At 41.5% G+C, this 14,921-nt stretch overlaps 1 protein-coding gene across 2 annotated transcripts in view; it reads left to right on the forward strand.

The window, feature by feature from the left end:
• LOC119399514 (helicase SKI2W) overlaps window positions 1-14,921 on the forward strand; it is a 114,229-nt gene that overhangs the window by 62,384 nt on the left and 36,924 nt on the right. For both annotated transcript variants that reach the window (XM_037666321.2, XM_037666329.2), the window contains 3 exons: window positions 1,641-1,777; window positions 10,281-10,500; window positions 11,856-12,152. In XM_037666321.2, the coding sequence (XP_037522249.1) occupies window positions 1,641-1,777; window positions 10,281-10,500; window positions 11,856-12,152 (654 nt within the window). The remainder of the gene's footprint in view (window positions 1-1,640; window positions 1,778-10,280; window positions 10,501-11,855; window positions 12,153-14,921) is intronic.

A 14,921-nucleotide genomic window follows, 5' to 3' on the forward strand; every position in this document is an offset into this window, starting at 1 on the left:
TGCTTATAGCTAATATTATGAGCGGTGTTATAACGATGTCGAGCCACCTTTGTGCACTCTTCTTTCCTGAAGATGTGTTTTCTTACCGCCTTGCTACAAGCTTTCACAATCGTTGCAAGCCACAGCACAGCAACTGGTGGAAAGCAGAATCAGTTGGAGACTCAGGTGCAACCTTCATCCCTTGCTTTAGCTTACCAAACCATGTGAGCTTTCTTTTACATGCCTCACTTGCTAGACACCTTGGCAGAATTAATTCATATTTAGCTAATTGAAAGCTCTTCAAAATGTGTAGGAAATGGCGAATAGGAAGTTTTAGGTTTGAAGCGAATAGTGGTTTGGTAGAATAATTTTGAATTGAATAGTTCAAATGGTATATATCACATATTATTAAGAAAAATGAACATTTTTGTCATGGCCCAACCAACTTGCACAATATTTTTAAGAATTGTAACTAGGCATGTGTAAATGTCACTTTTTTGGTTTGAAGTGAAGTGGAAGCAACTTTGAATAGTAGCAAAATTTGTATAGCAGTAGGTTGCAAGTTATAACTGGTACAATACATTAAGTTTTCAAGATTACCTTACTTAGTGCATATAAGCCTGTATAACATGCCTTTAAACTTAAAAAAAATTATTAATTGAGATGAAGGTAATTTGTACAGTTAACCTTGAAGTGTGGCTTCGCGGCACTGCAGATTTCCGCTGGATGGGTGGTTTCACGGCATAGCACCTCTACGCTACAGTGAAACCACCTTTACAAAGGGGGGGGGGTATGCACTGAAATATACATATATTCGTTCATTTCGAATACTTTGAAATTTCGAATAATCTAAATTCTTGTTGAAGTGAATTCGAATACCGTAATATTCGTTCGAATATTCGAAGCGCCCGAATATTCGCCCATCCCTAAAAATGTGCAGTCTGGACATGGTTGCTATAGAGCGTCGCCTGACGAGTCCAAACACATTGCCAACACATTGTCCAAAGGAAATACAGGGAGGTTAATGAAGTTGCACCTGGTTTGCTAGCCTCCACTGGAAAAGGGGGTTTTCCTTCATCTATAGACCCTTTTCATAATTGTAAAGCTAGCTTTCCTGCCATGCAGTTTGCCCAAGAAATGGCGGCTAGTCACTTACTGCAAACAGCGTGTTCTAGCGCATTTTGCTTACGCTATGACGTGGAAAATGTAGACTCGGCTCTCTTGACATAAATACGCATAATAGACAAGCCTCAGCACGTGCAACTAGGACCTCATCTCCACTCTAAGCAAGAGAGGTGCCGCCATTAGTTCAAATATGCAGCGCAGAGAAGCGCACTTGCGGATTATGAAAAGGGTCTATTGCAGTGTAGCATTATGCCTATCAGACTTTCTTTTTTTATCCATCCAAATCTATATCTCCATATTTTACACTTGCCTCTTTTTCTGCCTATTCTGTAAAAAGCTTCTTGCTTATTTTGATAGCTCATTAGTTAGTGCTTCCATCTGGATTGAATCCCAGTGCTTCTGCAAGGATGACAAGTTGTTGCGGGGCCATGTGAAATTTCCTGTTTACTAATAACTTATACTCTAATAATGAAGCCTGCTTGTTGCAAGAAAGTCTTAATGAATGCCTGAGAAGTATTTTATACTTTTCTTTTAAGGTGCTGTTTGCCACGGAGACATTTGCTATGGGTGTCAACATGCCAGCTCGTACAGTTGTTTTTGACAGCATCCGCAAACATGATGGCATTAGCAACCGGGACCTGCTGCCTGCTGAGTACATCCAAATGGCTGGAAGGTGAGGGCGTTTGGTATGCATTGCGATGGCACACTCATACATCAGGCAACTCTTGTGGCCAGTTATTTAATAACCTTACTTAGGCATGATACTTGAACTGTTGCCGTTGAACAACATGTTTGCCGCCATAAAAAGTGCAGCACATTTATTTTTATTTATTTAGGAATACTGCAGGCCTTAAAAGGCCCAGGCAGGAGGGGAAAAGTACAAACAAAAGTACAAAGTGTGCAAGTATCGAGAATAATATACAAGGAGGAACTATACAAAGCAACAACAAAGTGAATCTACCAAACAAGTAAACGAGCACTAAAAGAAATGTGATACAAGGAAATGTAATATACAATATGAGACGATAAACAACACATAACTATCTAATCAATGTACAAAGGAGCTAGCAAAAAAAAAAATAAAGGAAAAAAATACTGGAGCACTGTATTGAAAGAGGAAGGGCTAGATTTAAGATGTAATGGATGTGATAGAGTCGGTGTTGCTGATTGTACTAAGAGGTAGGCTGTTTCAGTCGGCTACTGTTCGAGGGAAAGAGGAATACTTAAAGATGTTGGTTCTGGTATTGTAAGGCGTTAACGTGGCGGAGTGGCGATGTCTTGATCGGCGAGCAGTGAGAGGCATTATATAAGGTTCAGGAGAAAAAGACAATTTATTATTATACAGTAGGAATAGAAATTTAAGCCTGTGAATTTTGCTTCTTAGTTGCAAGGACTGAATGTTGTGTTGGGCCATTAGGTCACTTGGAGAGTCACTGGAGCGATATTTAGAGAAGATGAATCTTACTACTTTACGTTGGATCCTTTCTAGCACATCGATGTTAGTTTTAGTGTAAGGATCCCATACGATAGCTGCATGTTGAAGCTTAGGACGGACAAGAGAGGTGTAAGCGGTTAGATGGGTCTCAGCAGGAGCATGTTTTAATTTGTGTCTGAGGTAGAAAGAGTTTTTTGAAGGATGAGTCGCAAAGGTGAGAGATGTGGGAGTTCCAACTGAGATTATTAGTTATGACAACACCTAGGTACTTATATTCATCAACCTCTGTAAGTGGCATGGATGCAAGATTATAAGTAAATGAAAGTTTATTAATTTTTTTAGTGATTTTCATAAATACTGTTTTATCAATATTAAGCTGCATGTCCCAGCGTTCGCACCATGTTAAAATTTTTTAAAGGCTGGAGTTTAGGGTGATTTGGTATTGCTGGCAGGTGATTTCATTAAAGAGTAAGCAGTCATCAGCGAATAATTTTATCTGTACAGGTTCAGTAATAGAGTCAACTATGTCATTAATATATGTGTTAAATAATAAATGTCCAAGAACACTTCCTTGGGGAACGTCAGAAGTTACAGGAAAGTCACTTGAAGAGCAGTTATCAATTGCAACAATTTTACGTTATGCCTATCAGACTTTCTTTTTTTATCCATCCAAATCCATATCTCCATATTTTACACTTGCCTCTTTTTCTGCCTATCCTGTAAAAAGTTTCTTGCTTAATTTGCCTGTGTGGTATGACAATAAATTCATATTTTTGTAATGACTTGTCAAGATTGGCCCAACCTAGTATTGGTGCTGCTGTGAGTTCATGCTTTGTGCACTGCAGAATCTGATGTTATGCTCTCGAAAAAAGCAAGAATATCTTGCTCCTCCCATGCCTTAAAGTGTATGATATTGTTGAACTTGAATCAAACATGAATACCAGGTTAAAAGGTCATTATCTAAAAAAAAAGAAAGAAGGGTTTAGTCTACCTTTGTTCTAGACACCTTATTGAGTTGATGGCTTGGCACAATAACATTGTAATCAACTATCACTCACTAACTATACATAATAGATGTGATGTTGCTGGATGTAATTTGCTCCTTTCGTGCGCTTCTGCCCCTTAATTTTTTCTTCTCCCTTCATCACGTTCTGTTGCCTGTTCATTACACAGCATGCTTCAAACGTACTAAATTCATTGCTGACCAGTTATTGTTGAACTTGTACTGAGAACTCTAAATGGCCACTGTGCGGCAGCGAATATGCTGCTCTCAGCCGTGGTTTGAGCGAACGAAATCAGCTGCGGCTGTGACTCGCTGGCTACGCTGCAGCGGCAGGCCGATAAGTTAATGGTGGTTTCTCGGTCCGCGCTCGCTACAACTTGCACCGTCACGCGTGCCAACAGGCTGACGCGGGCGAAGAAACCACCGCCAACTTATCGACCTACAGCTACAGCGTAGCAGGCAAGTCACAGCCGCAGCTGATTTTGTTCACTCAAACCACGGCTGAGAGCAGCACATTCGCTGCCGCGCGAATGCGCTAGTAACATGGTTTTTTTTTCTATTTCGCGGGCTTTCTTTGCAGCTTGGAAAAAATGGTATACGTGAGACTTTCTTTATCGCAAATAATGCAGTTGGGGTTTCTGAAGACGCTCTCGAACTTTGCAAGTCACATTTCTTGCCTAAAGTCAATGTTTAGCAATCTGGTTAAATAATCCTAATTAACAAATGAATAATTACCAAACAAAAAATTTTCAGTAGTGTGCAAGATGACTGTCAGCAATTTGCAACTGATTTCACTCACCTGCCTCTAATATTGTATTTTTTTAACCCTTGGCTAAAGATAGCTGGGACACCTGGCATATATATATATAGCATTGGCACTATGCCTGCTAACGGGCAACTAATTCATGACAGCCTCAGCATAAAACTGACCGAACGCGCAACGCATAAACGTCAGTGTCTTCTATTTCACTGCCATAGCTGTCGCTGATGTGCTCTGGTAAAACATTTCTCTCTCTCACCCTGTGTGTGTCTCATAAAATAAAAGCAGAGCGCAAAGAAAAGATGTGCCAAGTGCTCACTATAAACTTGTTTATTTTGAAAAATTGTCGTAAATATAAAGCCAAGTACATCACAGGCACGCCTGCGCACATATCAACAGGCAAAGCCAGTCAAAATAGCTACAGATTAGGGTATAACAGCTCAAGCTCGTTCCCATGCAAACACAATGACATTTGGCTGACACAATCTGTGCCCTTTTTATGTGAAACGCCTCCAAAACCTTGCGTGCCACAGATTTCCTGCTGTGTCCCAACACCTTCAATTCAGCTGACAAGGGTACACAGCCACACACCACGCAGTGTGCAGGAAGATGCACACTCTGATCACTTCTGAGCATCAATTCATGGTCAAGAAAGTGACAAGCATTCGGCAGGTGACAGACCATGGCCAGACTATCTTGGTTTTATTATTTCTTCCTCAGTCAACATGCACGTGTTGGTGTGTGCAATTTTACCACTTTGTAGGCAGACAATCAGCTCTATTTGTGACAGTTAATGATATAAAAACACAAATGTTAAGCTAGAAGAGACAAAGGCAGCAGATATATTCTGGCAAGGACAAACAAAAAGTATAACACAGTGGCAGTTTGAAATAAGCAGATTTAAAATATAATGAAAACATAGTGGGCTAACCAAAATTTAAAGGGGCCCTGCAACACTTTTCCAAGTAGCCATGGAATGGCTTCGCTAAAGGAACTTATTGCCTCACGAATCGAACGCCGCAAAAATTTTTAGAATCCGTCCAGTACGAGCAGAGTTGAAGATTTGTCGCACGCTGTAATTGCTTTCTCTCTTATCTTGCCCCAACGAAAGCGTTGGAAGCTAAGCAGGGGGGGATAGCACGGGAGAAGAAGGTACGTCACGCGCGCCTCCTGACCTTGAGCACTTTTTTTTTTCTTCTTCGAACGCATGGCGTACTTTCAGTGCAATCGCACGCACGCGGGCGAGTGGCGGCGGCCTCACGCGGCGGCCGCGGTAACTACCGAGCGCGCCATGTTCAAATCAGCCAATGGCGTGGAACCTGCCTGCGATGCTGTAAGCATCATTTTTTGTCGAGAGAAAAGGAAGCGCTTTTTAGCTGACTTTGTGAATTTATTGTAAATCCCAGGCCGCATGCTGTGCTATAATGATTGGCTTGCGTGTTCCCGGGAGCCTCGACTACCGATCGGCAGCATTTTCTGACCATGCTGAAAAAATTGTTGCAGGGCCCCTTTAAAGACCTGTTTGAATTAAAGGAAAGTTTGAATTATCACAGTTTGAGTTATAAGAGAGTCTACTGTGACACAAATATCGCTCCATAATTCAAATTGGTAGCAGGACCCAACTTAGACCATTCATCAGCCTTTACTGTTATTGCTAATCAAAGATGCTTGGCCCTAGCATAGATGCCTATTTGCATTGCCCTTAAAACAATGTAATGTCTAAGCACACTTGGTGTTAATTTTATTCGCATGAAATTTCAACACAAACGCTAGGGTAGCACATTTTCTGTTCGTGAAGCACTGAGCTCTGATATTGGAGTACAGTTAATCATTGTTATAAAGAAATGAATGAAACGACAAAGAACTTCTACAAAAGTGGTAATGAGATAAACGTGGACCATAGCGGTAGAATAGAAGAGGTGGTGAAACGGTGCCACTTCACTGATGCTCTGTGCATTGCGCAAAAACTCCCGAGTTGCCACCATTTTGTGCAAGGCGGCAGCAAGGGTGCTCGGGTCCATTTATCCGCTCCACCGTACTTGAATGTACATACTCGGCGAGCCTTACAAGCATTCAAACAGCATTTTTACATCTCTGATTTTTTAAAAAGAGCTTTCCATCTTAGTGCCAGACACCAGAGAGGTCTTCAGTAACACTGAATAGTTACTGTCGCTTAAAACAGACTTTAATCGCAGATTTATGCTGGCAGCATGACTTCAGACGAGCCATTTATTTGTTTTTTTTTAATTGTTTTATATATTTTATTTTGCTGTATACCGACTCGTTCTGAGAACTATATGGTGATTAATCAGTCATTGCCAAATGAATCACGTTTGAAACGAATATTTTTTTTATATGTTCACCAACAACCTTTTCTGTTTCTTCTTATTACAACATTAATGAAAAAAAATATTTCACTAGCATGTACGACAATACAGAAACAGTATTTACTGTTACTGTTGGCAGTCATATATATATATATATTGCTGACAGTCCTATATATATATATATATATATATATATATATATATAGATATCGCACGCACCGTTATCATGCCTGGCAGGCATGATAGCGCCACATGCTGCATGGCACTGGTGCATGCAGCCCACTTGTGCTCTTCAAAAGCGGCAGCTGTGGAGCTGCCACGACTGTTGGCAATGGACCAGTGGGAAGTGTATGCACGCGTGGTGTACACCTGCTGAAGTGAAGGGTAGTAGGCCATGTTCTTGCCCGTCAGAGTTGATCTGTTATTTTAACCCCTTCATGGTACTTTCGGATTTTATTAATAAATGGTTCTTATTCGAGTTGACTCCTCAACAGCATCACATCTTTGGGACAGATGGCCAAATGAACCACCCACGATATATATATATATATATATATAATATATATATATATATATATATATATATATATATATATATATATATATATATATATATACACACACACACACACATACATATACCGGGTGTCCCAGCTATCTTTAGCCAAGGGTTGAAAAATACAGTATTAGAGGCAGGCGAGTGAAATCAGTTGCAAATTGCTGACAGTCATCTTGCACACTACAGACAATTTATTGTTTGGTAATTAATTAATTTGTTAATTAGGATTATTTAACCAGATTGCTAAATATTGACTTTAGGCAAGAAATGTGACTTGCAAAGTTCGAGAGTGTCTTCAGAAACCCCAACTGCATTATTTGCAATAAAGAAAGTCTCACGTATACGTACCAATACACTGTGGTCATGCGGAAGGGCATAGTAAGGTGGGGAAGGGGCTTCCAGCTGTCATGGGACACAGCACATTTTGTCCCTTAACTGCACATGTGTGCACACACTGTATAACAACAAGAAGCAGTATGATTGTGTAAACACTTTACTGGCAGTCATGCAGAGCTGTCTGTTACGTTGCTGCGACCCTGAGGAGCAGTAAACATTACAACACGAGGTGGTATGTTGCCCTGAGTCATATTTTTGACAACTTCCGATAATTCAAACAAAATCCTGGAGTCCCCCTCAAGTTTGCGTTATCGAGAGCCTACTGTATTAAGAATTTTGGGATCACGAAAAAAAAAAAAAGCAAAGAACAAGTCAGAATGTCAAACAATAGGATATTAAATCAATATCTGGTTTTACTCTATCTTATCTCATTAACGTGACTCTGAAACTTATTTGTCTTAATGCATTTAGCGTTATTTGAAGGCTAATGTAAATTTCATGTTCCTGTTTAACCGCTTTTTATGTGGGGGGGGGGAGGGGGGCAATTTTGAAGATAACGCAGTCTAACACGGCTGTACAAACCACATGGTGATATCGCCTGCATGTTGGTACTGTGCCACCTTGTGAAGGTGGTGGTAATTTTATGCACTACTAGTGGTACCGGTGGTGCCAGCAGTACAGGTTGTATTGCTGTGCAGTGATGCCAGTGATACCATATGGTACTGCACAGTGGCAAGAGGAGCATTCTCAAATTCTTCCTATAGGGGCTGCTACCATAACCAGATGGTGCCATTGAGATGCTCTGCTTCTGGCTGAAGACACAAATACGTACTGTTGTTCCAGTCTCTGCATCTCTGGTTGCAGACATTGCATGTGGTTCTGAACTGGTCCTTCAGGAAGTGGTGCTCAGTGTACCAGTTGGCTCTTGCATACGGGTAAGGTATAGTGTTGGGAGACTACATGCTAAATAACACTTGCACTCAGGATCTCTAGCAAGGTGGTAGTGATAGTACCATCCATAACACATGGTGCCACAAATAACATACTCCCAAAGCATGCTAAACACGTTCTTGGATAGCAACCTGAGTTGGTTCTCCATAAAATTTTCCCCTTACACTTTAAGCTATGCTGATAGTATGTCAAATTTACATGCAAGACAGCAGAACTTCTTTTATAGAAAAAAATGGAACTGAATACCCATTCATTGGGATTGAGGGGAAAAGTGAGACTGAATACTTCTTTGCTCATTATTTTATGCTCTGCTCACTATGTTTATGTGGAATGTTCCAAATGCCATTTACCTATTTTTTAATGTTCTCACATTCCATTGTATGATTGCGCAGAGGCATAGGTTTCCCACTTGCCCAAGGGCGGCAACAGCGGGGGGTAGGGGGGAGTCAAGCCATACTAACTGTGCATTGAGTGATGTACACTTAAAGGGACACTAAAGGCAAATATTAAGTCGACGTTGATTGTTGAAATAGCGGTCCAGAAACCTCGTAGTGCTGCTTTTGTGCCAAGGAAGTGCTTATTTTGAAATAAAATCACGTTTTTAGTGGTCCGCATCGCGTTAGTGCGCTTCAAATCTCCCGCCTGAAAATACGACTTTCATACGTGCTCAACGTTGCCCGCTTTTACTGCGCGGCCGCCGACACTAGTAGCAGCCGAGCGGAAGTAGCGGGACCCACAGTAGCAGCAACGGAGCTGCGGCAAAGACTTGCTCGGATGGGCACATTCAAAGCCTTCACCAAGTTGCGGTTGGTCTCGTAATCCTCAGTACGAAAGTGCAGCGAGCACACACGCAGAGGTTTTGACTGTTTAGCACACTGGTGCAATGGCATGACACTAAGCCACTTCGAGCGTAAGGGTCCATTCCGCGGCACGCAGTGAAAAGACACACCGGTTTCCTTGCTGCAGCACTGGCGTTGTGCACCATTCGGGCATCCGGCAATATCACACGCATGCGGCATTTTGTCGAACTTTCTATCAGAGCGACTTTCACGAGCGCGCAAAACACGCTCGGCAGTACGCGATCCCAAAACTACCACTGAGACGGGCGAGGCGCAGTTCGGCGAAAACGGAACCTTTGAACCACGCACGCCGTTCCCCATGGCAACGCCACGGAGGTTTTGTTTTCCATGAATCAAGCGGAAATGAACAAACAGCATTTTATTACGTCTTTTGATGCTCGGAATGTTCTTTTTTTACTGCTGCTAGTTTGATTACTAGTGATTTATTGTAGGCCGACTTCCATACGTCATCGGGATCACTTCGAAAATGTCCCACTCGTGGCGCTGATCATGTGATACATTTAGCTTAATTTCTCGGTAAGTAGGGCACTGCTGTTGATAATATTGCCGTTTTAGAAGTTGTCATACATTGGGCTTTCACTCTGACATAAATTGTTATTTGCCTTTAGTGTCCCTTTAATAAATCTGCAATTGTTGTCATATCAAAATTTTAAAGTTTGTTTGTGCAAGGTTCACTTGAGTAGTATACTACATGTCTAGAATGAAATACAGCCTCTAATTAGGGCTGCTAAGGTATACGCCACCCCACCCTCTTTGACTGATTCCTGTGAAAGTACTTCTCTTTTCATCAATATTTCTGCACCAAAAATCAATCAATCAATCAATCAGTCAAGCAATCAATCAAGCAATCAATTTATTTCATTTCGATTGGAGGAGTAGAATAGAATATGATTCTATCTAAACTTTATGCGGGAGTTTTAAGTTGACACAAACGCAACTTTTCAGGGCTGGTCGTCGTGGCAAGGACGAGACAGGCACAGTATTGTTACTGTGTAAAGGAGATGTTCCAGAGTCATCGCAGTTACAAGCAATGATGCTTGGTCGACCAACAGAGTTGCAGTCACGGTTCCGTGTTACATACTCCATGATCCTTAACCTCAAAGCCCAGGCCAACAAGCGTGTTGAGGACATGATGAGGGACTCCTTTCGTGAGAACTCCAGCCAGGTATGTTATGAAACATAAGAGTTGCACTGAAACTTCTTGTTTCACCAGTTTTGCACTCTAGCTGAACTAGTGTTGAAGATGCTGCCTAGTCGTTATGGAATGGCATGATGTCTACAATCCTCATTTTGTTATCTGTATAGGGGCACCTAAGCATTTCATCGTATAAATTCAAAACAGGCTCATGTTTTCTGCCCAGCCTTTTTGCCATTTCATTTATAGATGCTGTTTACTATTTTTTATATTCATGCACCTCAATTCTGTATGTTGTCAATGCTGTACCTAGCATTCTGCATTTAAAACTTTAAATGGATAGGCCCCTTTGTAGCATTACACTTTCAGTGGTTTCTTGACTATAGACATCATGCATTGATGATTGTGTGTGGTAAAATAGTATTTTTGACTGCTCATGTTTATTACTTGCTCACCTTTCTTATGTTTATGTGGATGTCAGTGTGTCCTTAATCGTGGCAGTGCTCATAAAATTACACTGTTACATTCCTTGCCCGTAGATTTTTTAAAACTGATGTTCCATGATACAAACCACATTGTATGAATACAGTGGAAGGCATAGCAGTCTCTGGAAAGCATGTGAATTGACCTTACTCAACAAGAGAGGCCATGATAAAGATTTGGGAAGATAATGTGACTGCTCTACACTTGAATACTCTACTCTAAATGCACTCCTCTGTACCAAGATGACAGCCTTCCTACGAGGAAGGGACCGTACAAAATTAAACAAATGCAGGTGAACCTCAACAATGCTACCAATTACTGGCGCTGAATGTGCAACAACTCAAAGCCAACAGCTGCTTTAATAGCATACAGGGCAAAACACTTCGCAAGTTGGGAGATGCACTGTCTGTCCCTACAAATTATGCTGTCTTCCCTTTGTTTACAATGCATTCATATTGTGCCACAGACATATTTTATTTTTTACATGGATGTAATAGTTTTGTGCTGTGTCGAAATGGATGCTGAAATTTGAACCAGTAGCGTACCATATTATTTTGTCACCATGAATTCTGTTAGACAAGTCTAAATATAACCTAGCACTGACATCACTCTAGATGCACCACAAAAAAAGTCACGAAAGCAGCAAGATACTGTGGACAAGAATGCACGTATAACACAGAAAGACTGCTGTTGGCAATAACTGTGGTTGTGTGAGTAACCACAGGTAAGTTCAACTGCAGTTAAAGCTGCTCGTGTATATAATTAGGGTGCAAATTGCATCAGCGATGTACCAAACAACCCGACAGTTGCTGATATGGGGAGTTGCATTTGTGTAGTCAAGCCTGAATTATTGCTTTCTGTTGTCTGTAGTAGTGAATGTACTATGCATGGTTTTTGTGCAGAGTCAGAGCCCCAGCTTAGCCGAGCGTTGTGCATCCCTGGAGAACGAGTTGAGCGCACTGGCACCTATTGAGTGCACAACATGTCAGGAACTGCCATTTGAGCTTTTGGAAGAAGAAGCTGCTGCACGAGTCGCTGCCTGGGAACATGTACTTGCACAACCTCAGGCTGCACGGTGCCTGTCACCGGGGCGCTTGCTGCTCGTGCGCTCCCCAGAGGGATGTAACCTTCTCGGTGCTCTGTCCTCCTTGGCTCCCCGAGAGAAGAGACTCGTCCTATGGGCATTGGCTGATTCACAGGCATGTCCGACACTAATCTTCACACGTTCAAGTTTGACATTCACTGTTATATTTGGGCACTATGTACTATCAAGTTTCTAGTTGCCCTTGTGTCCCCTGCTACTCTCTGGAACGTTACTGATGTGTACTATAAGTAATGATGGTAGCAGGATCGTTTCTGTCCTCAGTTATGCTTCTGCTTCCTTTGAGGCAGCTGATGATTCTGAAGTTTATTTGTGGCAAAAACAATCCTAACCTTGCAAAACTGTAAGTTTTAAAAGAGGCCACATTCTGTGCGCAGACCTGCAGACAAATGGCAACTATACGAAGGCCTTCACTGATGGCATAATAGTGACTTTGTAGCAGATGACATGAGGGGTTGATTATGGTATGGCAAGTTTCAGCGTTAAGATTCCTGTTCACCTTTCTCAATCTAGCACTGGCCAGCCCAGAAAAATATTTAGTCTCACATCACAGGTACAATATTTACATGGTTATAAGCCAAGTTTTTGCTCTAGATAAAAATTTTACGAACATACCTGGCGTTACGTTTGGAACCATACCATGAATTAAACGAGATTGCATTTTTTTATGCTTCAGCTGCGTCATCAGGGCGGTGTGTGTAGGGGTCGCAAACTGGATCGCAGTGTGGATCTGCCTCCACGATCGTGAATGCATGCCAGGCATTGCCGCACTTCACCGTGTGATCTGCTTTGCTTCATTTCTGCCTGTCAAACAGCATTGATGTGATAAGAAATCCTCGTACAGGAGGTGTCACTGGAGCCAACGTTTCGACAAGTGGTCTTGTGTTTTTCAAGGCAGCAGCTGCGTACCTTAGCATGTGTATGTGTATACTTTGTACATTCTCCCCCAACCACAAAGGCAGAGGAGAGAGCAAGGTAAAAAATGGAAAGGGGAAGGTGTGGGGAGAAGGAATGACAAGGCTGGATATTGTGATAAGCTGGCATACGGAATTGGGTGAAGCAGGTCCCATTCTTAGTACGTTTTTTTTTGCATGACACCAGTGTACTGCGGCGAAAGTGACTTGCACATTTGGCATGCGATAAACCAGGGCCAGACCACCTCATTTTTTTTTTCTTTAATCCACAGTCAACATATGATTGTTGGTGCACGCAGTTTGGCTTGTTTGGCCGGATTGGAGGCATACAATCAGCTTTATTTTGTGACTGTTAATGACAAAAACACAAACCCTCAGCTAGAAGCAACAAAGGCAGCAGGTATCTTCAGGCATGGACAAGCAGAAGGTATAAATTAACCAAATTTGTGCACTGAAGCAGTTTGAATTAAACGTCTTTAAAATACATTGAAACCATAGCAGGCCAACCAAAAATTTAAAATTTGTTTGTATGAACCAAAGGTTTGAATTATCAGAGTTTGAATTATTGAGAGCCTAAGGTATGCGATTTTCCGCATGTTAAGGGCAACCTGCATACCACGCCCACTTACTAAGGCATATACTAATTTTTACGTTCTGTTCAGGACTCAATATTCTGTGTCAGATGTGTGGCTTCTTTATTCTTTCGACTCATGAGAGCACAAATCTTTGACAGCTTAGCTGCCACAGGAAAAGGCTATCTACATGCCTCACTTCTTGCTTATATTTTTCATGGGAAAGACCATGTACTATTGTGAGCAATATGAGTGGGAACACGTGTGTGTGCCAAATAGCCTCAAACCCCTATTGGACTGAAACTCGGATGGCACTGTCAAAAAATAAAGTGGAAAGCATCCTGTTCTTTGCTATTTTGTCGAGTGACTGGATGGATCATTTAGCAGTGGTTTCTTAGTCCTAGGATGGTATACTTACATGCAATAAACATGTCCACGCCTGAATTCTAATTACAGATCCAGAAACTGAAGTCTGAAATTATGGCTTAATTCTAATGTGAGTTTAAGGCTTAAACCATCTGTACCGAACAGTTCAAAAACACTACTGGCCACTTCCTTATATTTTGATATGGAGGCCTACTCAAAAACGCCAAGTAAGCATCAACATAGTTGTATACTTTAACACTGTCTTTCACATGGGCACGAATCACTCTGTTCACACTGCTGAGGTAAATGTCACTGAGCATTGGCACAACACTGAAGCCAATGCACACACCGGTTTCTACACATGGGGCTTGTCATCAACTCCTGCTGCGGTGGAATCCAAATAAAGCAACATGAGTTACAGGAATGTTTCCTCTGACAATGAGCTTCCTTCAAGATATTCTGCCTTATCGTTAAAATTCATCATACATATGTCGACACTTCAAAGAATTCTGATGTGGCAGGGAATAAAATTAAAACTTCCATATCAATGCCAGTGGCTGCACAATGTCCAAGGTTATTAATTATCCCTCAGAAAGTGGACCAGCATACACAAAGCCAGGTTTCTGAATAGATCCTCAAGCTTTAGGGATTCGAGGAATCCAGACACCACACAGAGCCACGTATTCCTTTCTGAAACTATTGCTCTTAGTATAACCTGTGGCTTATCTGTCTTTGATGCATAAAGAATTTGAAGCATCGGTTTTGGGGCTTCAAAATAATAAGCCTATTTATTATTTTTTCTTTCACGAGTTCCTAGTTGTAGAATATGCATATTGCACTGGGAGGTTTTTCACATTCTTGAGTTAGTGTGGTAGCTCTCTTCCATTTCCAATCACCGTTTCATTCCTGTAACATTGGTGACCATTCCACTCCAATTCAATTCCAGGCCTCCTTCCTTCCTTTCAGAGTGTAAATACAGAATCATTTTAACTACTGAATGGTACCTAACTCTTC

The sequence above is a fragment of the Rhipicephalus sanguineus genome, chromosome 1 (genome assembly GCF_013339695.2).
Source record: "Rhipicephalus sanguineus isolate Rsan-2018 chromosome 1, BIME_Rsan_1.4, whole genome shotgun sequence".
Lineage (NCBI taxonomy): Eukaryota > Metazoa > Arthropoda > Arachnida > Ixodida > Ixodidae > Rhipicephalus > Rhipicephalus sanguineus.